Source organism: Lycium barbarum, chromosome 11, assembly GCF_019175385.1.
Source record: "Lycium barbarum isolate Lr01 chromosome 11, ASM1917538v2, whole genome shotgun sequence".
Classification (NCBI taxonomy): Eukaryota; Viridiplantae; Streptophyta; class Magnoliopsida; order Solanales; family Solanaceae; genus Lycium; species Lycium barbarum.
In genome coordinates, this window is record NC_083347.1 from 67569250 (window position 1) to 67595628 (window position 26379).

General features: G+C 42.2%; 2 protein-coding genes across 3 annotated transcripts; both read left to right on the forward strand.

Annotated features, from left to right (window-relative positions):
- The first annotated feature begins 5103 nt into the window (after window positions 1-5103).
- Window positions 5104-6720, forward strand: LOC132619878 (uncharacterized). The gene has a single exon (XM_060334644.1). The coding sequence runs from the start codon at window positions 5104-5106 to the stop codon at window positions 6718-6720; it is 1617 nt and encodes a 538-aa protein (XP_060190627.1).
- Window positions 6721-7048: 328 nt separating this feature from the next.
- On the forward strand, window positions 7049-26035 carry LOC132617442 (protein NOI4-like). 2 transcript variants are annotated; one of them, XM_060332444.1, is made up of 3 exons: window positions 7049-7212; window positions 9850-10050; window positions 25728-26035. In XM_060332444.1, exons 1-3 carry the CDS (start codon window positions 7204-7206, stop codon window positions 25827-25829), a joined length of 312 nt encoding a protein of 103 aa, XP_060188427.1. In that variant the 5' UTR covers window positions 7049-7203; the 3' UTR covers window positions 25830-26035. The 2 variants fall into 2 exon arrangements, with proteins under 2 accessions (XP_060188427.1, XP_060188428.1); XM_060332445.1 differs by lacking the exon at window positions 25728-26035 and adding an exon at window positions 22658-22963 and having other exon boundaries at window positions 7052-7212.
- Window positions 26036-26379: the final 344 nt, after the last annotated feature.

Here is a 26379-nt window from a genome sequence, read left to right on the forward strand (position 1 = left end):
GGACGATGATATTATTGTCTCCCCCCCCCCGCCCCTCTCCTATGCTAATTCATACGTTGTTCATGATGCTTATTTATTGATGTTGCTCATGCTTTACATACTCAGTACATTCTTCGTACTGACGTCATTTTGTTTGTGGACGTTGCGTCATGCCCGCAGGTGCACAGGGAGACAGACTTGATCCATAGCTGCCTATTCGGAGATTACATAGAGAGCTCCATTTCCTTCGGAGCCATATCTTTTGGGTACTCATTCTTTTGTGTATATAATTATGGGCATAGCGGGGTCCTTTCCCGCTAGTGTGATATGTTATACTCTTAGAGGCTCGTAGACATGTGTGTGTGGGTAGATGTGTTTGGCCTTGTCGGCCTATGTCTTGTATATCATTTTGTCGGCCACGTTGGCCCATGTATATTGATGTGGCATAAATGCCTATGATGATATAAATGTGCGGTTGTCCATATGGGAGCAGTTGACGAATGAATGGAAATGCATGTATAATTATGTGGCTCATCTAGATGTAAGCATAAGAGTAAGCTAAGAGGGTGCCCGGGTGGGCTAGCACCGGGTGCTCGTCGCGGCCCCGAGTCGGGTCGTGACATCGGTACACTTGAATTGTACTGGTATGTAAAGAAACTAAATGAAATAAACATGGCACAATGAATAATAGAAATGAAACTGCAAGCTGAACATGAACATGAATATCATCTGACATGAATATGTATAGCATGTACAAAATATTTGTAGTCTGTAAAGATATCTTTGGGAGTGCATTAGTATAACCGACATGTAACCCCCACGTAAACACGTGGCGTCTGGTCTCTGCCCCATCAGCTAAGCCATCTGATACCTTACCGGGGTACGAGACATGAACATTAAATGAATGGATCCAATGACCCGCAATGGGTAAACATGAAGGAATCTTGCTAACTAGGTGGAGCAATCCTTATCCTACTCTGGCATACGTAGTTTCAGGATGTCTGAGCCTTCTCGGTAATCTATGCAACTCCCAAAACATGAACATGGATATAATTGGCTTAGAAGCCCATGAATTACATAAACATGGTTGTAAACGTGATTCATGAGTGTAATATAACATGAAGATAGGTATTTAGTATAACTTGTATGAAAACATGGAAGCATGTAGAATTTCATGAAAATAGACATAATAATTAATATCTTTCATTTAAGAACCCATGGAATTCAAGACATGGGTATTCATGGATTACAGACGGATTCTCAACAACCAAAATGGAATATCAAGAATACAACAACAACAACAACAACAACAACAACAACAACAACCCAGTGAAATCCCACAACGTGGGGTCTGGGGAGGGTAGAGTGTACGCAGACCTTACTCCTACCAAGGTAGGACGGCTATTGATATCAAGATTATAATAACGAATTAGTAATACAAACATGGTGTAGCATGATACTGGTAACTTAGGGTTATTATGAATTATAATAGAAACCCTAGATTTATCAAACTTCGTGTTTTTATGGATTAACGTGGCGTGGGGAAGAACAATGATGTTCCTACACGTGGATAGAAACCCTACATACCTGTAACGCTCCAAAACTTTTATAAAAATCTGAACTTGAAGAAATCCAAAAGCCTTAGTCTTGAATCCCTTAGATGGGTTTTCTTGAAAACCTTAGGGTAGGAACAATGAATTCTAATTTAGAGATCATGGATATAGGTTAGAATTCACTTGAAAGGCTTGGAATAGACTTACCTTAATGTATTGGATTGATGGGAGAAGAAAACCTTCGTGCTAGGGCTTGAGAGTATGAAAAGTGGAATTAAAAACTGAAGTCCCGTATTTATACTGTTTGCTGAGACGGGGAAGGTACGAGCAACAAGTACGGTCCATACTTTTAAATACGGCCCGTATTTGTGGGTTGTACCTGGATTGTCATAATCCAGAAACTGTGATTTCTAGAGGAAGAAAATACGCTTGGAAAGTACGGATCGTATTTTCAAGTATGGCCCGTATAAAAAGTACGATAAGAAAGTACGGCCCCTACGTAAATGTACGGTCCGTATTTCTTGACCGTATCTCGATTGTCAAATTCCAGTAGCTAGGATTTTCTGGGGGCGATGTACGCCCAAAAAATACGGCCCGTACTTATAAGTATGGTCCGTATAATTTGACGAAAAACGTGATTCTCTGAATTATAGCGATTTTTCAATCCTAACACTTCCTGTTTGTTTCTAAGTCTCTCAATCATGAACATAGCTTAATTAGGAGGTACGAGGTGTTACATGAGTGGTTTGCCTAATAAAGGAATTTTAAGGCTAAACACTTATTAGATTATAGACTATAACTTCAACTTTAAATCTATTTTTTATGATTCCGTCAAGTTCCAATTTTTAACATTCATGTAGATTTTATTTTTTGGTTATTTATTAATAAAAAGCAATAGGCATCCTGTCTGACGACAAAATTTATCTAAAAAGAACTTATTAGTTTTTAGATGTATGAAACTATCAAAGAAATGTTCAGTTTTTTTAGCTTACAAACTTTATGCATGCACTAACACTAGTCATTATAGAGTAAAATTGCAAAATTCAATGCTTGCAATATTATTTTTCACTAACAACATAACCTCTTTTTTACGTACCTTTTTCGTATATATTTTATTTGGACTGATAAAGATATAAGAACCAAATGTGAGATATTTCCGAAAGTAAAGTAAGACATCTGATATCAAAACAATACATAATAGTGTTTAAAATAAAAAAAATCTCTGCATATTCATTTCTCACTTGTTACCATCGAACAAAAAACGTTAAAGAAAGGTGAACTGAAGGAGATCTGATTTTTATCGTAAACTTCCACCAATACTTACGTCTTGGTCATTATTTTAATTTGGTTGTGTGTTTTTCTGAAAATAGACCAATGAACTTATAACCACAAAACACTTTCATAATTACGACTTCAATCCATGTTTAGTCTTGTCTTTACTGCAACAAATGTGTAGGGCGGCGCGTCAAAGACATAGGTAAATCCAAGACTTGTACTCAAGGGAATCGAAGTGAATGTGTAGTTCATTATCTTTATACATTTTTCTTATATAGGTAAATTTGGACATTTTTCCCGGAGGTATTTTGACAAGTGAAGTTTACTTAGTCTAAACTGATATTTTAAAGTCAAAGGTAGATACAAGACAATTTGCTAACGATAAAGCATAAATGACCACAAAATGAATGAATAGTAAAATTATAATATTATGCCTAATAGATTGGTAGACGTGTATTGTTGGATTCCACTCCTGATCATTCAGATACGAGAAAATTTAATTAAAAACAGTAAAGTATGAATGACCAGGGGCGGAACTACAGGGGTGCAAGGGGTGGCAATCGAACCCCCTTCGTCGGAAAATTGCACTATATATATATGGTGAATTTTTTTATTCATGTATAAATATTATTTTTGCATCCCCTTAACACAATGGAGATTTCAGGTTAGTGGATGAGGCACCTATGATTGAGCCCGCGGTTGCGGGTTCGATTCTCGGCACCTTTTTAACTTTTTTCATCCAGTCCCTTTAAAAAAAAAATTAACAGAAATGACGTCGTGCTGGACTTTATTTATTATTATTATTATTAAAGAAAAACGTGAGCCATTTGGGATAAAAGAATCCCTAATTTCAAAACGTGTTGACATTGTTCTTTGTCAACTCAATTGTGCTGCTGCTAGCTGCCTTTTTTGTTCAAACTTCAAAGGTCCTTTGCTCCTGTTTATCTTCTCCACCCCTGCGCCTACTCTGTCATCTTCTTGGGCCTTCGCCCGTGGCTTCCAATTCCAAGGTTTTTCTTTTTTTTCTCTCTCTTTTTTTTCACCATACTCAAAATCACAACAAACCCATTATTGTTTCTTGTTAGTTGTTAATCAACCCATTTTGTGAAATGGGTAGCTGACCCATTTTCCATCCACGAACCCCAAGCCATGATTGTTTTAATTCTTAAATGTTGTTTGTTTGCAAAATTGGTCTTCCAGATATTTATATTTAGCTGATAAAAGAATCAAAGTGTAGATTTTTATTTAGTAATCAATTCCTTTTTATGTGTGCTGGATTGTGGTTAAGTTGTTTTCTTGCTTATTGAGACATTTGATAGAGTTTTTTTATAATATAGGATCATCTGTAGGCATTTGAAATGGGATATGCTTAAGGTTACTGATTATTTTTTGTTCTATTGCTATATACAAGATTGAGTTTTTATTCTCACAGTTAGATGTCCTTAAATAGGCTTTGTTTTATTGGCTTTTAAGATTGACATTGTGCCTTTAATTCTAACTAATTTTTTTATTATAATTCAGTCTCAAAAGTCAGTGAAGAATTATTTTACCAAAGTTCCAAAATCAAGTTTGAACTCTCATGATCAACTTAATCTAGAAGAAAATGTCAACCACTCAGAAGTACAATTGCTTTCTTCTCAGGAATTTGATTTGAATTCTTCAAAGCATGATCCGGGTGAAAGAACTCAAATCTTGGACTTTCATCCAAATCATCGTGATGTCATTCGAAGAGAATACTTTAGGAGAGGTCCTTGTCAACCTCGGCTTAAAGAGTATCCTAAAACAAAAGTTTCTAGATACATGCGTCGTTTTAATCCTCAGTGGTTTAGTGAATATTCTAATTGGTTGGAGTATAGTGAAAGTAAAGATGCAGTCTTTTGTTTGAATTGCTATCTATTTGCAGACGATAATATTCATCAAGGAGGTGATGTATTTTCGACCATAGGGTTTAGGAGTTGGCAAAAAAAGAAGAGTTTTAAAAAAAACATGTTGGTGGCAGAAATAACATTCATAATCGGGCAAGAAAGAATTGTGAAGATCTAGTGCGACAAGAACAATCTATTCAATCTGCACTTGTGACGCAAGATTCTCAATTTAAGCATGAGTATCGGCTCCGCTTAACTGCTTCAGTTGATGTTGTAAGGCTTCTTTTGAATCAAGGATTGGCATTTCGAGGTCATGATGAATCTAAATCATCATTGAGCAGAGGTAATTTTCTTGAAATTCTTTCATGGTATTCTGAAAGGTGTGATAACATTAAAGATTTGTATTGAATCATGCTCCACAAAATTATCTGATGACTTCTCCAATGATTCAAAAAGAAATTGTGACTGCATGCAAAATTGAAATAATTAAGGCTATCATAGAAGAATTAAATGCAGATTACTTTGCCTTGTTGGTTGATGAATCTTTTGATGTGTCGCGCAAGGAGCAAATAGCTGTTGTTTTACGATATGTTGATAGAATGAGATTTGTGATGGAGCGACTTATTGACATTATTCATGTTCAAGATACTTGTGCATCATCTCTAAAAGAAGCAATTGTTAATTTACTTGATCAACATTCCTTGAGTCTTTCTTATGTACGTGGACAATGTTATGATGGGGCAAGTAATATGCAAGGTAGAATCAATGGCCTTAAAATGTTGACTAGGCAAGAAAGTAGATCGGCTCATTCTGTTCATTGCTTTGCTCATCAAATTCAACTAAGTCTTGTTGCGGTTTCTAAAAAGTGTGTTGAAGTGGGGGAGCTTGTACTATTGGTTTCGAATATTTTGAATATGTTGGGAGCTTCTTTTAAACACATGGATGAATATCGAGAATCTCAAAAGAAAAGAGTTCAAGAGGCATTAGATATGGGTGAACTTGAAACTGGTAGAGGCTTGCATCAAGAATTTGGTCTTACTAGAGCTTGTGATACTCGTTGGGGATCCTACTACAAATCTTTTAGTAACTTTATTCTTATGTTTGGTTCAATTGTTGATGTACTTGATGATATTGTTGTTGATTCATATTGTCCAGATGAAAGTGCCAAGGCAATGGGATTTCTCAGAGCATGTCAAACAGTTGATGTTGCATTCATATTGCATTTGATGAGAGATATTTTAGCAATCACAGATGAGCTTAACAAATGCTTACAGAAAAAGGAGCAAGATATCGCAAATGCCATGCTACTTGTTCAAGTAGCAAAGAAAAGGTTGCAAAAGTTAAGGGAGGAAGAATGGGGTTCGCTTATTGATAAAGTATCTAAATTTTGTATCAAGTATCAAATTTTGATACCTAATTTAGATGAGCCGTACTTTACCTCTTTGAGATCACGGCGTAAACTTGCTGGTTGTAATGTCTCACACCATTATTACGTTGAAGTGTTTTGCAAAGTTATTAATTGGCAAATTCAAGAGCTTTCTTATCGTTTTGACGAAGTAACGACTGATTTGCTTCATGGAATTCCTTGTTTAAATCCAATTGACTCATTTTCTAGTTTTGATCTCAGGAAAATAATGAGAATGGCTGAACATTATCCTGATGACTTTGATGAATTTAGTATGGGGGCTCTTGAGAATCAACTTGCGAGTTACATTATTGATGTTCGTGATCTTGATGAAAGGTTCTCCGATCTAAAAGGACTTTGTGATCTTTCAAAAAGATTAGTTCAGACAAAGAAGCATTCAAACTATCCTCTTGTATTCCGCTTAGTGAAACTTGCCTTGCTTTTGCCAGTTGCCACTGCATCTGTTGAAAGAACTTTTTCGGCAATGAAGTTTATCAGGAATGACTTGCAGAGTGGAATGAATGAGAGTTATTTTAGTGGTTGCTTGGTGCCTTATGTCGAAAAAGATGTGTTTAATAGGATTTCTAATGATGTTATTATAAAAACATTTCAAGGAATGAAACCTCGTCGTGTACAGTTGTAGTAATATACTTGCACTTTCAATAGAGAATTGTGTTTATTTTGATTTCTTCGCGTGTTTATTTTTTAATTTTCTTGAACCCCCTTATCAAATGTTCTGGCTCCGCCCTGTGAAACCATAAAATTAACTGATGGTAAAGTTATGATATTATGCCTAATAGATTGGTCTATTTGGACATATCCCTTCTTAATATATTCTTTCTTATTGATTCAAGCGGAAAACAATTAGCATTATGCACTTTTGTCAAGACTCATAATAGCGTTTTTTAGCGTGTGTGATCTGACATTGCGTGGGGGCCCAGGGGGGTGGGGTGGGGGTCATGGAAGCGACAACTAATTTTCAAATTGATGCACCACTTCGTTTTGTACTTATTATTCCTTCAACTGAAATCGCCATCTAGATCTCCAATTAGACGCTTTTTGGTATCATCTTCTCTGTGTATCTCTCTATTGATATTTTCAATTACAAGACCTGCTATACACATTTATGACGTCTGTAAGTTTCTTTCTCTTCCAATTCTTTTCAGTTTGCAAGTCATGATCATATTCAATTGCTTGGTTCTTGCTTGAATTCTTTTAGAAATTGAAGTTGTGAGAACATAAACGTGTTTAAGTCAACAACATTCAAAACCTCAACACCTGATTCTGCTTGGGTGAATTAAGCTGTAGAAATATCTCTTTGAGTGAAAGAATTTGCAAACTTGAATGTTCTTACCTTGTATAATTGTCTTGAAGAAATGCTTTAATAGATTCACACTCATGATCATTAATGTATTGTGGATGTAGTTTCGTATTCAGCACTCTCTTTAACTCTCAATATTACCTTTCATCCTAATCCCATCTATTAAAAAGGGACCTTTCCCTTATTAGAGGGAGTACAAGTGTACTATTCTTTCTTTAATAAAAGCAGATCATGCCTATACCTTTCTTAGAGACTCAAGCAAAAGAATTACTATAGTTTTCTAGTACATCCGTCCAATACTACGTGAAGGTGTTACTGTTTGAGGAGTCAAACAGTCAAACTTTTTAAAAATATTTTGAATCATGAGCTATGTTAATCAGGAGTGATAGGATTAGGAATGAGGATATTCGGGACAAGGTGGGAGTGGCCTCGATGGAAGACAAGATGTGAGAAGCGAGATTGAGATGGTTTGGGCATGTGAAGAGGAGAGACACAGATGCCCCAGTGCGGAGGTGTGAGAGGTTGGCCATGGATGGTTTCAGACGAGGTAGGGGTAGGCCAAAGAAGTATTGGGGAGAGGTAATTAGACACGACATGGCGCAGTTACAGCTTACCGAGGACATGACCTTAGATAGGAGGGTTTGGAGGACCCACATTAGGGTAGAAAGCTAGTAGATAGTCTCATTATCCTGTCTTATTAGTAGTCGCATTATCGTAGTATAATTTCTTGTGCTCTGATTTATGATATTATCTGTTATTTCCTGTGCTTTGATTATTCTATGTCATCTGTGTCGCTTGCGTTACTTCATTTCCATATCGCTTTGAATCTCTTAGCCTTATCTGACCTCTTTTTATGTTTTTTATTGAGCCGAGGGTCTTTCGGAAACAGCCGTCCTACCTTGGTAGGAGTAAGGTCTGCGTACACTCTACCCTCTCCAGACCCCACGTTATGGGATTTCACTGGGTTGTTGTTGTTGTTGCTGTTGAGCTATGTTAACTTGTATAGTAGTACTTTTCATGTAGTTTTAAAATACGACTTTTAAATATGTACATTTTATTTTAAAATTTTTGAAGAATCTATACCCGAATTCAAAGTCAAAATTATGTATTTTAACCTTCGTACTCTGAATTTCTTCACATAAATTGAGAAATCGGGAGTAAATGTTAATTATTCATTGATAGAACTAAAGCTTATGTAGTAGAAACTGACATTAGGCTATTGAGCTTCATCTTTCCTCGTCACACCCGCTATCTTCAGTTCGAACTATACATATCGAAATAACTTTAAAAACATATATTTCTATTAAGTTTGCATCCACCGTAGTAAATAGTGCATGCCACATTTCCTTCCCTAGATATATAGTACTGTTTGCTGAATTCAGCAGCTTGGGAAGCTAATGACATTCAATTCTCCGTTGGATAGTTTGTAAATTGTAATATTTATATATGTACTTATTAATCTAAAAAGATGAAATTATGTTCTATAAATAGGAACATCTGTAGATACAACCAAAAAACCGATAACAACCTTATTGTATCCACGAAATTCCATGTCTGCTATATCAGAGTCAGTCAACTAATCTTTCAAGAAAGTGTTATACATGTATTGAGCAGGACATAAAGGACGTGTGACCGGACCAACGTCCCGTCACGTCGGTTGACAAACCCTATTCTAGTCCAATTTTTCTACGAACATTTTTCATCACCTGCAAAACCTGCATCGCTTCCTGTTTCTTTTAAGAAAGATTACACGACGTGACAAATATTTAAATTATATTTACGATACATAATTATAGTTTCAAGAAGATTACGAAATGTAGCGACACTTTAGGTTTTGTAGCAGATACACAATATACACGCCTAACTGTATGCGGAGATATAATATGCGCTGATACAACTCTTACGCGTTGTTTTAGCTGATACAGTATGTGTGCTGATACAATTGATAACCTCCTAAGACCCACCTGATATAGCTGATACCCACCGCGTGATACTGCTCTTTCGCCAGTGGCGGACCCAGAATTTAAGGGTCGTGCGTGCAACTAAAAGATAACTACATTTAATATTGTTATTACCAAAAATGAAATGTTGACCAACATGTTCGAACACAGGTCCCCTTCCACCCGAGCCTTTAGGTTCCACTTGGAAATCAAAACACCCAGCTATTTTATTCGTTTCCAGGGTGCTTTTTTAGCATTTATACCCAAATTTCATATATTTCTTATATAACTATACCTAGTCTACGTTGGATTTAACGGGTGCTGGAGCACCACGAAAAAGCACATAGGTCTGCCCCTGTCTTTCGCTGATACAACTGATAGTACAACTCCGCCTAGTACAAAAACTATAGCTATGTCTCCTAAATACGTAAATTGTAGCTATATTTCATAATTACGCTCTAAACTAAAACTATTTACGAAACTTTAATCTTTCTTTTAACCGAATTCGCAGCAAGAGCAAAGTCGGCCATTGCCCAAATTCGGTGAATGGGATGTGAATGATCCAGCCTCAGCTGACGGATTCACAGTAATATTTGCAAAAGCTAGAGATGAGAAAAATGGCACCAGTACTTCTGCCAATTCTGCACCACCAGCATCACCAAGGACTGAAGCTGCATCCCCACAAAATGACTCTTATCACCAAGATCCAATGGTATATCTCTAATGCCAACTAAATCTTATAATGTGTCTTTTTCATTTAATTTTACGGACAGTTATTCAACTTTTAATTTACGTACTAAAATTAAAAGAAAAATTTTATTAATGAAAAAATAACTCAATTATAATGCCTTCATAGAAACTAAACGAACGGACACAAATAATTAATCTCAAAAATATTTTTCTCCCTCATCCCCCAATTTAAGTGTCTTACTTTTTTCTTTTTGGTATGCCCCAAAAAGAGTGTATTTTTCTATATTTAGTAAGTTGACAATTCAAACATCCTACATGACAAGTTTAAAACCACAAGATTCAAAAGACAATTTAGTACATTGCGCATGTATATCTTTAATTTAGAACCACAAAATTCAAAACTCTTTTTATTACTTAAACTTTGTATCCATTCAAGCTAAGACATTTAAATTGAGACGGATGAAGTAGTAGATTATCAGTTCAGCAACTCACCTTCCACAATGACCAAATAAAAAAGTATTGACCCACTTAAAAAAAAAAAAAAAAAAAAAAAAAAAAAGAAGAAAGAGAGACTCTGTATACGGTAGAAACCGGATATGAGGCGAACCGGTGGAACGGGGAACCAGAGGAAGGAATGAGAATGTGTGGGATACTATTCGCCCTTAACCGGGGTAATGCTTGGGCCGGTGCCGGGAAAGGGCACCGACAGGTCTGCCTTCGACGTTGTCGAAATGGCCAAGCCCGGTGACCCGAGCATCCAAGCCCGGTGACCCGAGCATCCAAGCCCGATGAACCGAGTATTCATGGTCGTTTGTCCAAGTAGCCGTTGGTCCTTGTGGCCGTTGCATGCGGGCCACGCGCCAGTAGCGTCCTGCCATAGTCAACTACCTACCATGCGTGTGTCAGACGGCGCCGTCAGTCTAATCCCACCAAATCCGTGCAGAGCTGTCCTTGTTATTATTATTTTATTATTTCCCATTGTATGAGACCCATGGAGGTGACACTATAAATAGGGCATATCCTCCTCCATTGAGGGGGTTGGCTCCTTTTACTTCCCAAGAACATTTATAGTAGAAGAATTCATATATACAATCTCTCTCTCAATATTTGATTCGGCCAAGGCCGCCTGTCGCTATTATTATTGTGTTTCTTCCATCTAGTGTTTCACATTGTTCATAAACGTTTACATTCATAGCAAATTATCATCAATAGCCGTTTCACTAAAGAGCTCTCACATATATATATTTTCTCTATCAAACACACATCAAGATCCAAGCACATATCCTATACTCACTTATAAATTTAATTGATTATCTGAATCCGGGGTAAACAGTTTGGCGCCCACCGTGGGGCTAGGATAATAGTGGTCTTTGTCCTTGATTTCTACAATATTCATCAAAACCAAAAGAAAAAAAAATCACTACCCATCTCTGCGGAAACGGACCAAATGGCTGACGTCGAACAATCCGGTCATGTCAATAACGCCGAGATTGTGGCAGAAAATGAAGGAAGCGAACTACGGGCATTGCCAAATCCCGCTGACCCGAACCCCGTCGATTCAAGGGAGGGGCTCCACCGGCAGAATACCGTGGATCAAGAGATTGCCACCCTACCGGCCACTGATCCTCTAAATACTCACAATTCCGCCACATTGTCTCGGGATTGGAGCCGGAGAGAACTGGACGTACTAAACGATGGTGTTAACTTACGTTTAATTTTTGAAATGTTGCAGGAACAGAGAGCGGCAATCGCCGAGCAAGGAATGGCAATCGCTCAGATGCAGAGCGGAAAGGGTGAAGCGGGGCCAGGAAAGGCAAAGGGTACTGCCGAAACCGGAAGAAATGAAGCGCGAGTGGTTGAGAGCGACGGCTCCGGAGCCGGCTCCTCCACTGAGGTCCTAAAGATGCTCGAAACTTTGGCAAAACGGGTAGATTCGACCGAAAAGAGGGTCGAGACATACAATTCTCAGGTGGACCAGATACCGGGGGCTCCACCTTTACTGAAGGGGCCGAATTCGAAAAGATACATCCAAAGGCCCTTTCCACCGAGTGCGGCTCCGAAACTGATCCCGAAGAGGTTCAAAATGCCCGATATACAGAAGTATGACGGCACCACGGACCCGCACGAGTACGTGACCTCATATACTTGTGCCATAAAGGGAAATGATATGGAGGAAGATGAGATCGAGTCGGTGTTGCTGAAGAAATTTGGGGAAACTCTGTCGAAGGGAGCGTTGACGTGGTATGACCACCTACCCGAGCACTCGATCACTTCTTTCGAAATGCTCGCTGATGCCTTCGTAAAGGCACATGCCGGTGCCATAAAGGTGCAGGCCCCTAAGGCCGATATCTTCCGAATAACTCAAAGGAACGATGAGCTACTACGGGAGTTCGTCACCCGGTTCCAGAGGGAACAGATAGAACTCCCCCCGGTGCCAGAAGAATGGGCCGCACAAGCTTTCACAAAGGTTCTTAACATGCTAAGTTCAGTTGCCTCACCCAAATTTAAAGAAAATTTGTTGGAATACGAGGCCGTGACATGGGCTGATGTCCACAATCGGTATGAGTCGAAGATTCGGGTAGAGGATGATCAGTTCGAGCTCTCTTCGGTAAAGTTAAAAGTGAATAGAAGTTTCGAGAAATCGAAGAAAGGTTATGAAACGAAGTCTGAATCATCAAAAGAAAGGTTTCGACCATACTCCCACTCGGAGAGATCAAATTTCAGGTCGGAAAGGTCAAGGGAAAGCCCGAGCCATTTCTCAGGCCGAGGCAGCAAGCGGGTCGAGCGCCCGTTAAACAGCCGGGGACTCTCGTTCAGGAGCGATGCCGGAAGTTCCGCCAGCAATAAGGGTCCACCGAAGATTTCGGAGTACAACTTCAACGTCAATACCTCGGGCCTTGTCTCGGCCATCGGCCGCGTCCCGGATGTGCGATGGCCGAAACCACTAAGGTCAGATCCGGGACAACGGGATCCGAACGTGGTGTGTGAATATCACGGAACCCATGGTCACAAAACTGAGGATTGCTGCCAGTTGAGAGAAGAGGTAGCCCGGTTATTGAAAAACGGCCATCTCCGAGATCTATTGAGCGAGCGAGCCAAAAATCACTACAAGGAAAGGGAAGCTCATCGAAGGGTCGAACCGGTTGAGCACCAGAATACAATCAACATGATAGTTGGGGGTATTGACGTCCCCCGGGGGCCTATAATGAAACGGACCAAGGTTTCTATTGTTCGCGAAAAACGCATCCGAGACCATTCAACCCGGGGCTCTATTTCCTTTGATGACGAAGACGTGGAAGGCATCATTCAACCGCACAATGATGCGCTGGTAATTTCTATACTCATCTTTAAAACTAAGGTTAAACGTATTTTGGTTGACCCAGGTAGCTCGGCCAACATCATCCGATGGAGAGCGGTCGAACAGCTAGGGCTGCTGGATCGGATCGTATAGGTGGCTCGGGTACTCAGTGGGTTCAATATGGCTAGCGAAACTACGAAGGGAGAGATCTCGTTGCCCGTGAACGCGGATGGAACCATTCAACAAACGGTGTTCTATGTGATCGAAGGCGACATGAAGTATAATGCGTTATTGGGTAGACCTTGGATACATAGCATGAGGGCAGTTCTCTCAACACTGCATCAGTTGCTGAAATTGTCCACCCCGGACGGGGTGAAGAGAATCCGAGGTGAGCAGCCCGCAGCAAAGGAAATGTTCGCAGTAGAGGAGGCGGCGCCCCGGCCCAAGGAGCCGGCTCAGGAAAAGAAGGGTGTAACCGGAGGGGAGGTCCCCCAATAGCAACCAAAGTGTACCGGGCCAGATCCGGTGCGTGAAGAAGATGACTTCGGGATACCCAGATCCTTTGTCATGCCGGATGATTCGGATGCAACCAGATCAACCATAGAGGAGCTGGAGCAGATCATCTTGTTCGAATTCTTACCAGACAGAAAGGTATACCTGGGCACGGGGCTCACCGCAGAGCTCAGGCGTAAATTAATTGAGTTTCTTCGAGCTAACGCCGATTGCTTTGCATGGTCGCATATAGATATGACAGGTATATCACCGGAAATAGCGTCACACAAACTCAGCTTGGACGGGAAATTTCCCCCGGTAATGCAAAAAAGAAGGCCCATGGCGGAGCCGAAACACGCCTTCGTGAAAGACGAGGTAACAAAGCTTTTAAATATAGGTTCCATCCGGGAGGTGAAATACCCGGATTGGCTTGCTAACGTGGTGGTGGTGCCCAAAAAAGGTAATAAATTTCGAATGTGTGTCGATTATAAGGATTTAAACAAGGCATGCCCGAAGGATTCATTTCCATTGCCCCACATCGACAGGATGATCAATGCGACGGCCGGACATAAAATGTTAAGTTTTCTCGATGCTTACTCCGAGTATAACCAAATCCGGATGCATCCGGAGGATCAAGAGAAAATGTCCTTCATTACCCGCTATGGGACTTACTGTTATAACGTTATGCCTTTCGGATTAAAAAATTCCGGAGCAACCTACCAACGCCTAGTTAATGGAATGTTCGAAGAACAAATAGGGAAAACTATGGAAGTTTATGTTGACGATATGGTTGTTAAGTCCCTGGAAACAGAGGACCATTTAAAGCATTTGCAGGAAACCTTCGATGTGCTCCGCAGATACAACATGAAGCTTAACCCGGAGAAATGTGCTTTCGGGGTAAGGTCCGGAAAATTTCAGGGTTTCATGGTGTCAAACCGGGGAATTGAGATCAACCCGGACAAGATCAAGACCATCGAGGATATCGAGGTCGTGAACAACATAAAGGGGGTACAGAAGCTCACCGGGAGGATAGCGGCGCTGACTCGGTTCATATCGAAATCCTCGGACAAGAGTCACCGGTTCTTCTCTTTGCTCAGAAAGAAGAACGACTTCGTTTGGACACCGGAGTGCCAAGAAGCCCTAAGGGAGTTGAAGAGGTATTTGTCTAGCCCCCCATTGCTGCACACACCGAGGACCGGTGAGCCACTTTTCCTCTACCTAGCAGTCTCCGAAATGGCGGTAAGCGGCGTTTTGGTCCGAGAAGAATCAGGTACGCAATTCCCTATCTATTATGTAAGTAGAACTTTGGGGGATGCAGAGACCCGTTATCCCCATTTGGAAAAGTTGGCATTAGCACTGGTAAGCGCTTCCAGAAAGCTGAAACTTTATTTTCAATGCCACCCCATACGTGTAGTAACCACGCACCCTTTGAAAAACATCATGCATAAACCTGAGTTGTCAGGTAGATTAACAAAATGGGCTGTAGAAATTAGCGGTTACGATATCGAGTATAAACCTCGAACGGCCATCAAATCCCAAATCTTGGCCAATTTTGTGGCAGAATTTACCCTGGCCATGGTCCCCGAGGTCGAAACGGAACTTTTGCTGACCTCGGGAAAGACCACGGGCATTTGGTCTCTACACACGGACAGGGCCTCGAACCTTAGAGGTTCCGACAAGGGATTGTCCTTAGGACCCCGGCCGGGGATGTCATTCGACAGTCCGTTAGAACTGCTAGATTGACTAACAATGAAGCCGAGTATGAGGCTATGATTGCAAGTTTGGAATTGGCTCGAAGCGTGGGAGCCTAAATAATCGAGGCAAAGTGCGACTCGCTTTTGGTCGCGAACCAGGTGAACGGCGTGTTCGAGGTAAAGGACGAGCGGATGCAGAGGTACCTCGAAAAAACCCAAGTGGTACTTCATCAATTTAAGGAATGGACCATACAGCACATACCGAGGGAGCAGAACAGCGAAGCTGACGCATTAGCAAATCTGGGATCATCGGTCGAGGGGGAGGAAATCAACCTCGGGGCAACGATGCACTTATCAAACACGGCCATAGAAACCGGGCACGCCGAAATATACACAATGGGCTTAACCTGGGATTGGCACAATAAGTACATAGACTACTTGCTTGACGGTAAACTCCCAAATGACCCAAAGGAGTCACGATCACTACGAACCAAGGCTGCCCGTTTTTGCTTGGTGGACGGCCAACTGTATCGAAGCTCTTTACTCGGTCCCCTGGCTAAGTGCTTGGGCCCCAGTGAAACGGAATACGTAATGAGAGAGGTACACGAGGGAACCTGCAGCAATCACTCCGGTGCAGAAGCCCTAGTTCAAAAAATTATCAGGGTCGGTTATTACTGGAACCGGATAGACGAGGATGCGAAAAGTTTCGTCCGAAAATGTGACGGGTGAAAGAAGCATGCTCCGATGATTCATCAGCCTGGGGAGTTGCTACATTCGGTGATCTCGCCTTGGCCTTTCATAAAGTGGGGAATGGATATTGTGGGCCCGTTGCCTTAGGCACCAGGTAAGGCTCGTTTCATTTTGTTTATGACTGACTATTTTTCTATGTGGGTTGAAGCACAGGCCTTCGAAAAGATACGAGAAAAGGAAGTCATCGACTTCATATGGGATAACATCATCTGCCGCTTCGGCATCCCCTCCGAGATAACTTGTGATAATGGTCATCAGTTCATGGGCAGCAAGGTCAACGATTTCCTCGAAGGATTGAAGATCAAGAAAATCGTGTCAACCCCGTATCACCCATGTGCAAACGGACAGACAGAATCCACGAACAAAACGATAATCCAAAATCTGAGAAAGAGACTTGAAGCATCGAAACACCATTGGAGGGAGATATTACCAGAGGTGTTGTGGGCTTACAGGACCACGTCCAAATCGAGCACAGGGGAAACCACGTTCTCATTGGTTTACGGAGCCGAAGCCCTTATCCCCGTAGAAGTCGGTGAGCCGACCCTCCGTTTCAGGTATACTACCGAGGAGTCAAACGAGGAGGCCATGGCCGTGAAGCTCGACCTCACAGATGAACTACGCGAAAGCGCGTCGGTCCGCATAGGGCCCAAAAACAGAGGATGGAAAGATACTACAATCGAAGAGCCAACTTTCGGCATTTCCAGGTCGGGGATTTAGTGCTGCGAAAAGTTACCTTGCACACCAAGAACCTCAACGAGGGAAAGCTGGGTCCGAACTGGGAACGTCCGTACAAGGTAACCAGTATAACGGGCAAAGGATCGTACCAATTGGAGTCCATGGACGGGCAGCGTCTGCGTAATAACTGGAACGTGGCCCATCTAAAGAGATACTACTGCTAAGGTATGGTCTCCCCGTATTCTCTTATTAACTTTTATCTTTTGCAGGAAGGCAAGAGCGGGACAAAATTAGAATCTAGACCTGAAAACACGTGTTGCACTCTTTTCCTTAGTACGGTTTTGTCCTAAAATGGGTTTTCCGACAAGGTTTTTAATGAGGCAACGAGTACAGCGTGTTACTCAACGGATATGAAGGGCAAGTACCCGGATATCCGGTGTCGCATCCTCCGATTGGTGACGTAATAGCACTCACCCGACCTCGGAGATCGGATAAGTGCTAGGGGAGTACTATGCCACACCGAAGATGACACCGATTGAAATAGACGGAGTAGCTCAACATTTTCCACGGCAAAACTAAGGCCCGGCCACCGGCCATAGCCTCCGATGTAAGGACCAAACGATCATAATGAATCGTGTCCCATTCAACATTTGCTACGGCAAAACTAAGGCCCGGCCACCGGCCATAGCCTCCGATGTAAGGACAAAACGATCATAATGAATCGTGTCCCATTTTTCATTTACTACGGCTAAGGAAGAAAGAGTTAAAATTCTCGTATGTAGAAACATTTTGCAAACACAAAGTTATCAAAAGTTGGGATAACAACTTTCTGTTAAATATACCCAGTTGATAACCATCGTATCTTGATACTGCCTCATTCGCATACCCTACGCCGGGTACCTTGGTCAAAATTCGACAAAGGCAACGAGATCACAATGATCCAAGCCAAAATTTGATAAGCCACTGCCCCAAAATATCGGATAAGACCTACGGGCACGATGAATTAACGACTACGAGTCGACTTGTCCTAGAACAGACAAACAACTATAACAAAAGCAGTAAACAAACATTCAAACGAAGAAGCAAGAAAGATGCACTTTTCATTTATACAACGGATGTCTCTTACATCAAAAGAAAAAACAAAGTCCTACAAAGGCAAAAAACAAAAACCAGAAAGCAAGGCACAAGCCCTATGCTATCCGGCATGGCTAGAGGTGGATGAGTGCTCGGACTCGGTTCGCTCGGAGTCGTCTGACTCGGACCCGAGGGCACGATTGGCTTCTTCCTCCATCCTCTTAGCCTCGAGTATCAGGGCCAGAAGATCAGATAGACCATGCTGGGCTTGCTCGAGGGTGATCCGCCGAGACTTCCACTTCTCATACTCGGCAACAACAGCAGTGTGAGCCTCAGCCGCCTCAACACTTCTCCATGTTTCCTCCAAGTCGGCCTCAGCCTTGGCCAGTTTCGCTTCCAGATCGGCCCGGTCCTCCTCAAGGACATTTATCCTACCAGTGGCTGCCTCCAGCTCAGCCTTAAGGGCGTCGTTGGCGATAACCGCCTCCTCGAGCTCGGTTCTTAGGCCTTGGCATATCCGAGATCGCTCCTCGACTTTCTCTTCGAACACCCTCCTACGCTCGTTGGACAAAGCGGCCTCGAACTCGAGCTGCCAGTTCCTCTCGGCCAGGCCCGTTGCATCAGCCTTCACTGAGTCCAGCTCCCCCGGGAGTCGGGAAACCGTGGTCTCGAGCTCATCTAGCCTCGAGGGAAACTAGGCTTTATCCCGGCTAAGGCCGATCTTTTCAGCCTCAAGGCTCCGGTTATAATCGGTCATAGCGGCCAGTTCACTCTTCAAGCGACGGTTCTCGTCCTTAGCCGCATCGAGCTCAGGACGGAGGTTGGCCAGCACAGCCGCCCGGTTCAACTCTTCCTCCTTCTCCTGAAGAAGATGCTGGTATTTCTCCGTTTCTCGACCTTGGGCATCCAGTTGGCCTCGGAGATCATCTATCTCATGTTGGGCACGGATGAAAGCTTCATTAACCAGCACCACACTCTATAGGTGAAACAAGTCAGAAGGCTTAGGCGAAGTAAGGATAAAATCCACAGATAAACTGTACAAAGATGACGGAAGAGCTTACCCGGTTGCTTGCATGCATACCCTCGTTAATGAGGCACTGCCAAGTGAGCCCGGTCATTTTGCGCTTGTCCAAGTCTGAGATAAGGGGCTGCAAATAGCTCGCTACGCCCACCGGACGTGATAGAAAGCTGCAGTCCTCGGGTACGGTGACTACGGCCGATCTGGTTCTCCTTGGCTCCACGCTCGGGGCCGGGAAGATATTTACCAAGCTGTCCCTGGCCCCTGATTCGGGGATCCGGCTGGCCGGCCTCGTGGCCTGAGGAATAGGGAGATGACCAAAGCCCGCTGCTTCGCCGGTAGCAGGGGGGGTGCTCGAGAGACGGACGGGTGCTTGTGGGGGCTCCGCTCTCCGGTACGGGGGCGGTCCTTTTATCGGCTTCAACAACAGCCGCTTCCCCGGACCTTTTCCTTTGTAGGGGAGTGTCTTTCGAAGAAGTTTCACCTGAAATGTCGACAAAGTCAATCGACCGAAGAGGAGCTGGTGAAAGTATTTCTTCCGCACCTGAATGTGGAGTGGGAACCAAGAGACCTTCGCCGATGGAAGGAAGGGGCGGAACGGAAACCGCCTCCTCCGGTATTGGAGCCACGGAGGGAACGGAGCCGACTCTCCGAATGATGATGTCGGGCTCTGTCTCTTCCCTCGAAGGACGAGCAACACCCCTTGCTTTCTTCCTTTTTGGCGTCTGCCCCTTTTCGGCGGGCCGTTTTCTTTTTGCGGCATCGGTGAGGACACGGGAGGAACCTGTTGTGTCAAATTCGGACGCCGGTGCTGGAGGGGCAGTCCCCGACTTCGATCTGGGGGCTACCGAGCCCTTAGGTAAACCTAAAAAAACAAGATGTTAGCACACATCAAAGGACCGAACAAGTAAAGGAGAATGCAGCAGAATAAAAATAGAAGGCTACCGTGATTTTGGGCGATCCATCGGCCACGAGACAGGTGAGCCCATGTCCGGTCGTCATGGGGATGCTGGGCGAGGAGCACAGTGACCCAGTCATTCAGATTCCGGATGACCGGAGGAACATACCCATTGGCTGGAAAATGTAAGAAAGAAACAGTGTGGAAGCAGAATCAAAATTTGATGAAGCAATACTAAGGCAATTGTTTTGGGCTTCGGACTTACGCTTGTTATTCCATTTCTCCGGGAAAGGCATATGCTCGGCTGGAATTATGTCTTCGGTCTTCACCCGGACGTATCTCTCCAACCATCCCCGGTCTCTGTCTTCATCCATTTTCGAGAAGAATGGATTCCGGCTGCGCTTGGCCAGTTTCATTACGCCGTCCCGGAACAGCCTCGGGGAGTATAGGCATATCAGATGGCTAAGTGTGAATTCCTTCCCGGCGTTGTTGGCCAACAACCGGAGACACGCTACGACCCTCCAAACATTTGGGCCGATCTGAGCCAGCGTGACGCCGTAAGTGCGGCACATGTCGAGAATGACCGGATCCACCGGAGGGTCGAGTTTAAGGGTGAAGGGGTACGTGTAAACATACAGAAACCCTTCAAAATGGTCGGTAACGGATTCATCTGGTCCGGGGGCTAAAATCCGAACTGGATGGGTGTCCCACCCGCAATCGGCCCGGACTATGTCGAGCTTCTCCTCGGTGATAGACGAGGGATACCGCCTCACATCGAACCCCCTGTCTGAAACGGAGGAAGGCTTTTCGACCTCAAGGTCTTTGTTGAAATTAAATTTAGCCGGTATGATATCCGAAGCCGTGGGCTCGAATTTAGCCGGGGACGCAGGCTCGGCTCCCGGGGACGCTACCAGTGGAGCATCATAGGAAGTGGATTCGGACATCTTGGGAATATGAAAGAAAGAAGGTCGAAGAGAGGAATTTAAGAAGAACAAAGGAACTGATGGTTTGAGAAGAGGCAAAGTATAAAACGGCGACGCTCGAGCAATGAATATTCGACAACAGTGGTGTCAAAGTTGGTTCTTTCGCACACAATATGAAGCAATGAATCAATAGGGAGACCAAATATGGAGTTGATTGTGTGTGGTGCAAGTGGAAAAAACGAAGAAATGAAGTGGAGTTGGAGAGGATGCAGAGCGTGAAAATGGTAAAATGAAGGGGTAAAGGGCCTTATATAGGCATGGGAGAGGAACGGTTACCGAGGATGACCAATCAGATGGCGCCACGTATCCCCATCATTAATACGAAGCGACTCGAAACGACGTGAAAAAGGCGATTGACAGAAGTGGACCACCAGGGGCGAGACACGTGGCCGATAAAAGGGGATGCGTTACGCAACCGTTCCCGCCAAAATACGAAGATAACGCCGGGCTGACAGAACCACCGGTTTGGGAGTTTAACCACTCCCCGTTACTCCGACAGATCGGAGATCCGGGAAGTGTGGGGGCTATCTGTATACGGTAGAAACCGGATATGAGGCGAACCGGTGGAACGGGGAACCAGAGGAAGGAATGAGAATGTGTGGGATACTATTCGCCCTTGACTGGGGTAATGCTTGGGCCGGTGCCGGGCAAGGGCACCGACAGGTCTGCCTTCGACGTTGTCGAAATGGCCAAGCCCGGTGACCCGAGAATCCAAGCCCGGTGACCCGAGCATCCAAGCCCGATGACCCGAGCATTCATGGCCGTTTGCCCATTGTATGAGACCCATGGAGGTGACACTATAAATACGGCATATCCTCCTCCTTTGAGGGGGTTGGCTTCTTTTACTTCCCAAGAACATTTATAGTAGAAGAATTCATATATACAATCTCTCTCTCAATATTTGATTCGGCCAAGGCCGCCTGTCGCTATTATTATTGTGTTTCTTCCATCTAGTGTTTCACATTGTTCATAAACGTTTACATTCATAGCAAATTATCATCAATAGCCGTTTCACTAAAGAGCTCTCACATATATATTTTCTCTATCAAACACACATCAAGATCCAAGCACATATCCTATACCCACTTACAAATTTAATTGATTATCTGAATCCGGGGTAAACAGACTCATGTGCCACATGGTGAAAGACCACAAATATTAGGTTGGGTCAGAAAATGAGTTAATTTTTTTTGTTTGAAAGTGGTATTACATGGAAATTCAGCAAGTTGAGTTGCTGATGCGAATATACTAACATGGAATACTTGTGGCAGTCTACTTGAGTTTCAAAATAGAAATTTCCATGCTTCTTTTATTTTATGACATAGTTGAGTTGGTATTCGATAATTAATTTTTAGGAAAATGGCCAAATTTGTCCATGCATTATTTGAAATTGCTCAAGTTTTTCCTCTTTTAAATTTTTGCTCTATTTATATCATTGTTGTTAGCAAATTATCTCGCATTAATCATTGCCATTAACAGAACTCCAAGATGAAATAAATGTACTTCACATATTTAAATTTTTTGAGGAAAAAGGTCAAAAGTTTAATAAATATTAAAGTTGTTCAATTTTGAATATTAAAAGGGATGGAATTTCCCCCTAAATAAATGACTTTGGAGCAAATAAACTATTGTTAGATGACTATCCATAAATCTCCTATTCCCTTTTCTTACGGGCACTCAAACTTAAGTACTCTACTTGAATTATTGAATAGTTGGTGATCATCATTTTTCAATATACTTGACACAGAAAAAGTGGTTTTGCTGTTTCTGAAACGTGGCTGTTTGCTTAGCTGCCGATCGCGAAACAAAAGGCCATTCATTGCAGTTCAAGCGTGCTAGTCTAGTTATAGAAGTGGGGGAATACTTGCTACTCCGTGTATTTTGTTTTCCTATATTGGTATGTGTAGCATAAAGGTTCTTCAAGTATCTCCTATACGGATTCCAAGAAGGAACATCCAACGTACGCCAAAAACATGTACTCTTCTTTTGTAATTTACAATTTTAGTTGCTTCAATACGCTTGACTAATATACCATGATGAATAGACGCGTAGCCAAAAGATCTTTTGTGTGTTGTGCTCATAGCAAGTATGTCACGATCCAATTTAAAAAGCCGTGAAGGCACTAACTCTCACCAAGTTAGTAAGCCATCCACAACTCGTTAGGACAGTTTATAAGGAAATTAAATGCGGAAAGAAATCATACAAGTCAGTTTAAAGTCTTAATAAGTTGATAGTCATAGAAAACATAATAAAGTGTTACAACCCCGAAAATCTGGTGTCACTAGGCAAGAACGGACTAAGATAGAGTACAAGTATGGGAATACATACCGAAATACATAAACTGTCTAGAATCAGAAGGACAGAAAGTAAGGATAGTTGAAGAAGATCCGGTGCCATGAATCACACTAATGGCTCACCCCAAACTGTCTGGATGGTCTCCTCAATGGCCGGCAGTGTCTCGAGATCTACTCGTGCCAGGAATAGAATCTGCACACAAAAAGGGTGCAACAAGCGTAGCGTGTGTACAAAAACAACCAGTACTCAGCAGCATCGTCGACCGACCGTAACGGAAACAGAGACGAGGGCTGGTCTATGAATACTACTTCCACATTTAACCACTATTTGTCCATAGTAATAAAAATCATAAATTCATACAAGAACTTTCTGTTACAAGTCTAGGTGAAACATCTAAATCCTCAAATCCATCAAGTATCCAAACGACATATAAGACTGTCCAAACATCAAATCAATAACTCATACAACAAGCAAACCAATAGAAAGTAATGATATGCATATGTATGCAATTCAAGGCCTTTTCCATATCCCGGTACACACACGTTCAAATTCTATGAATCGTGACCCATGGGGGACTTGCGAGGTCCATATACCAACTCGGAATTTCCCATCAGGTTCCAAGCCATTTCCGGCTTCCAATCACAATACTTAGCCCGTAGGATCCAAATCACAATACTCAGCCCACTCACATTACCTGTTAACTAGCAAGTCTGGCTCATATTATCAGCATCATTCCATCCAGAATCATTTCCCCTCAGACCTTTCAGAAGTATCCTCAATGTACATGAGATACCATAATAAGCATGAATGTGACATGCATCACAATAAGAAATCAAGCAACGGAACAACGACCCAATAATTAACTCATTACACTTTTAAAAGAGTATTTAAGAGTGAAGAGAACATGTGATCGCAAATAAGACAGGTAGTAAGCATAGTGTTAGGTTGCACGACCTACTTCATATTTTATGCCATACTCGACATCGGAATAGAGAATTACGAGCATTTTAAGACGAACTTCCAGTGCAGGGCCTAAACCTGCACGAACGCGCAGAGTAGCACCGGGTAACCCTGTGCGAACGCGCCCTAGGGCAGTGCGAAAACGCATAAGGATTTTAGAGTTGGTGACCCACCGACTCTAATCCACTATATAAGGGTTTTAAACCCCTATATTTGTCCATAATAATTTCCCCAAATATTCTAGACAGAAACCATATGAGAGCTTATATATAACATAAAAGTGAGGATTTTGAGTAATTTCAAGTGACGGAGTATTAATCGAGGTCCGAATAACGTGTAGTCGCGATTATAGTTTTGTTTAGCGTTGGAGTTGACTTGGATTCAAAGTAAATATTGAAGATCTTGCTACTCTAGTAAAGATAAGGTATGCATATCTCTTTATTAACGTTGATTTAGGAATAATTACGAGAATAAGAGTTATAATTATTGTGTTGGTGTTGCTGGCTTATAGATTGAAGTTTGAAGAAAGTTTTGGATGAAATTATGCATATTTATATTGTAGAATATTAATGATATTGTTGTTGATGTTGTTGGTATTGTTGGGAGTTGTTTTGGTATTTGGAGGAAGTAGATAACATAGGAGAAATGCTGCACAAATTTTTGTAACCCGAATTATCCTTCGATGTTTAACGCATCTAAATTGATGTAGGAATATGATAGAAGTATGATTAAAGGTATATTTCTCAATATATAGGTTTGGGTGAAGGGCAAGCATCGGAGTAAGGGATCCTTTAAGTGGTGGCTTGACGAATAAGGTATGTAAGGTGTTCGTTTCTCTCTTTCCTTGGCACGAATCCAACTAGAGCATAAACATGAATGTTCCATAACAAAATCACTCCATTCCTATGTCACGTAGCTCAAATCTTAGTTTCTTAGTTATTTGATTGATTCTTGGTATATTATCATGTTTATCATCATTAAGTTATTTCTTTGAATTCGATACGAATTTCATAATTTATTTAGAGGTCACCGACCTTATGTCACTCCGACTGAGTAGTGGCTTTTATTGGGCTCTCGTGCATGCTATTTACATTATGTATATGTAACATAATATATTTATGGATAGGGTCGTACGTTCCTCGGCACTAACATATGATATTTATGGATCGGGCCGTACGTTCCTCGGCACTATCATATATGGATCGGGTTGTACGTTCCACAACACTAATATTTATGGATCGGGTTGTACGTTCCGCAACACTAACACTAACACTTACACATATATATATACACATGTGTATATATATATATATATGTGTGTGTGTATGTGTGTGTGTGTATATATATGTGTGTGTGTGTGTGTGTGTGTGTGTGGGTGCGCGCTTACTTACATATGATTTTTAAGATTCATGCATTACATATTGTACGTTCTCAGATGACAAGTTACCTCTACTCTCTTTATATTTCTGTCCTACTTATGTTATTGCTACCAGCATTACATACTCAGTACTTTTACTCGTACTGACGTCGCATTGCATGGGACGCTGCATTTCGTGCTGCAGGCTCTGACAGAGTTATTGGAGAGCAACCGCAGTAGGACTTCCAGCTTCAGCAATGTCAGCAAGTGCCACTACTCCGGACTTGCTATCTTTTGGTACTTTTAAGTTAATGTAATATATGTTTGTATGTACATTCTTAGAGGCTCATAGACATAGTGGCTTATGTAGATGCTTTGTATGGCCTTGCCGACCTTGCCTAGGTTGTGATATTTTCTTGTAAGCCTTGCTGACTTCATGATACTCGTGATGTTATAGCGATCTTGTCGGTTCGCATATGTACATATATATTGGATTATTAGATATTTATATGTTGGGCCTTTTCTGCGTGCAAGTGTAAGCTAAGTTGTAGTATATGGTATTCAAGGTAATCGTTAAGTCAGGCGGTTCCCGACCTATGCGTCAGAGCCCGTCATACTCCTCGTTGGGGGTGTGACAAATTGGTATCAGAGCAGTTCAGTCCTAGGGATATCTATGAGTCATGTCCAGTAGAGTCCTGGTTATCGGTATGTCGTGCACCATATCTATAGCCAGGAAGCTACAAGGCATTTAGGAAGACACTTTTCTTCATGATCTAGATCGTGAGACAGAGCTATGTAAGGATGACATTATATAATATTTTCCTGTTTAAATTTCAGCGATGCCTCAAAAAAAAAAA

What these genes read in the sequence shown, in the direction of transcription:
- LOC132617442 (XM_060332444.1), top strand. An exon ending in CTTATCACCAAGATCCAATG is followed by an intron (nt 10,051 to 25,727) that starts GTATATCTCTAA and finishes TTCGTGCTGCAG; the next exon opens with GCTCTGACAGAGTTATTGGA.
- LOC132619878 (XM_060334644.1), top strand. Translation starts at nt 5,104, where the DNA reads ATGACTTCTCCAATGATTCAAAAAGAAATTGTGACTGCATGCAAAATT.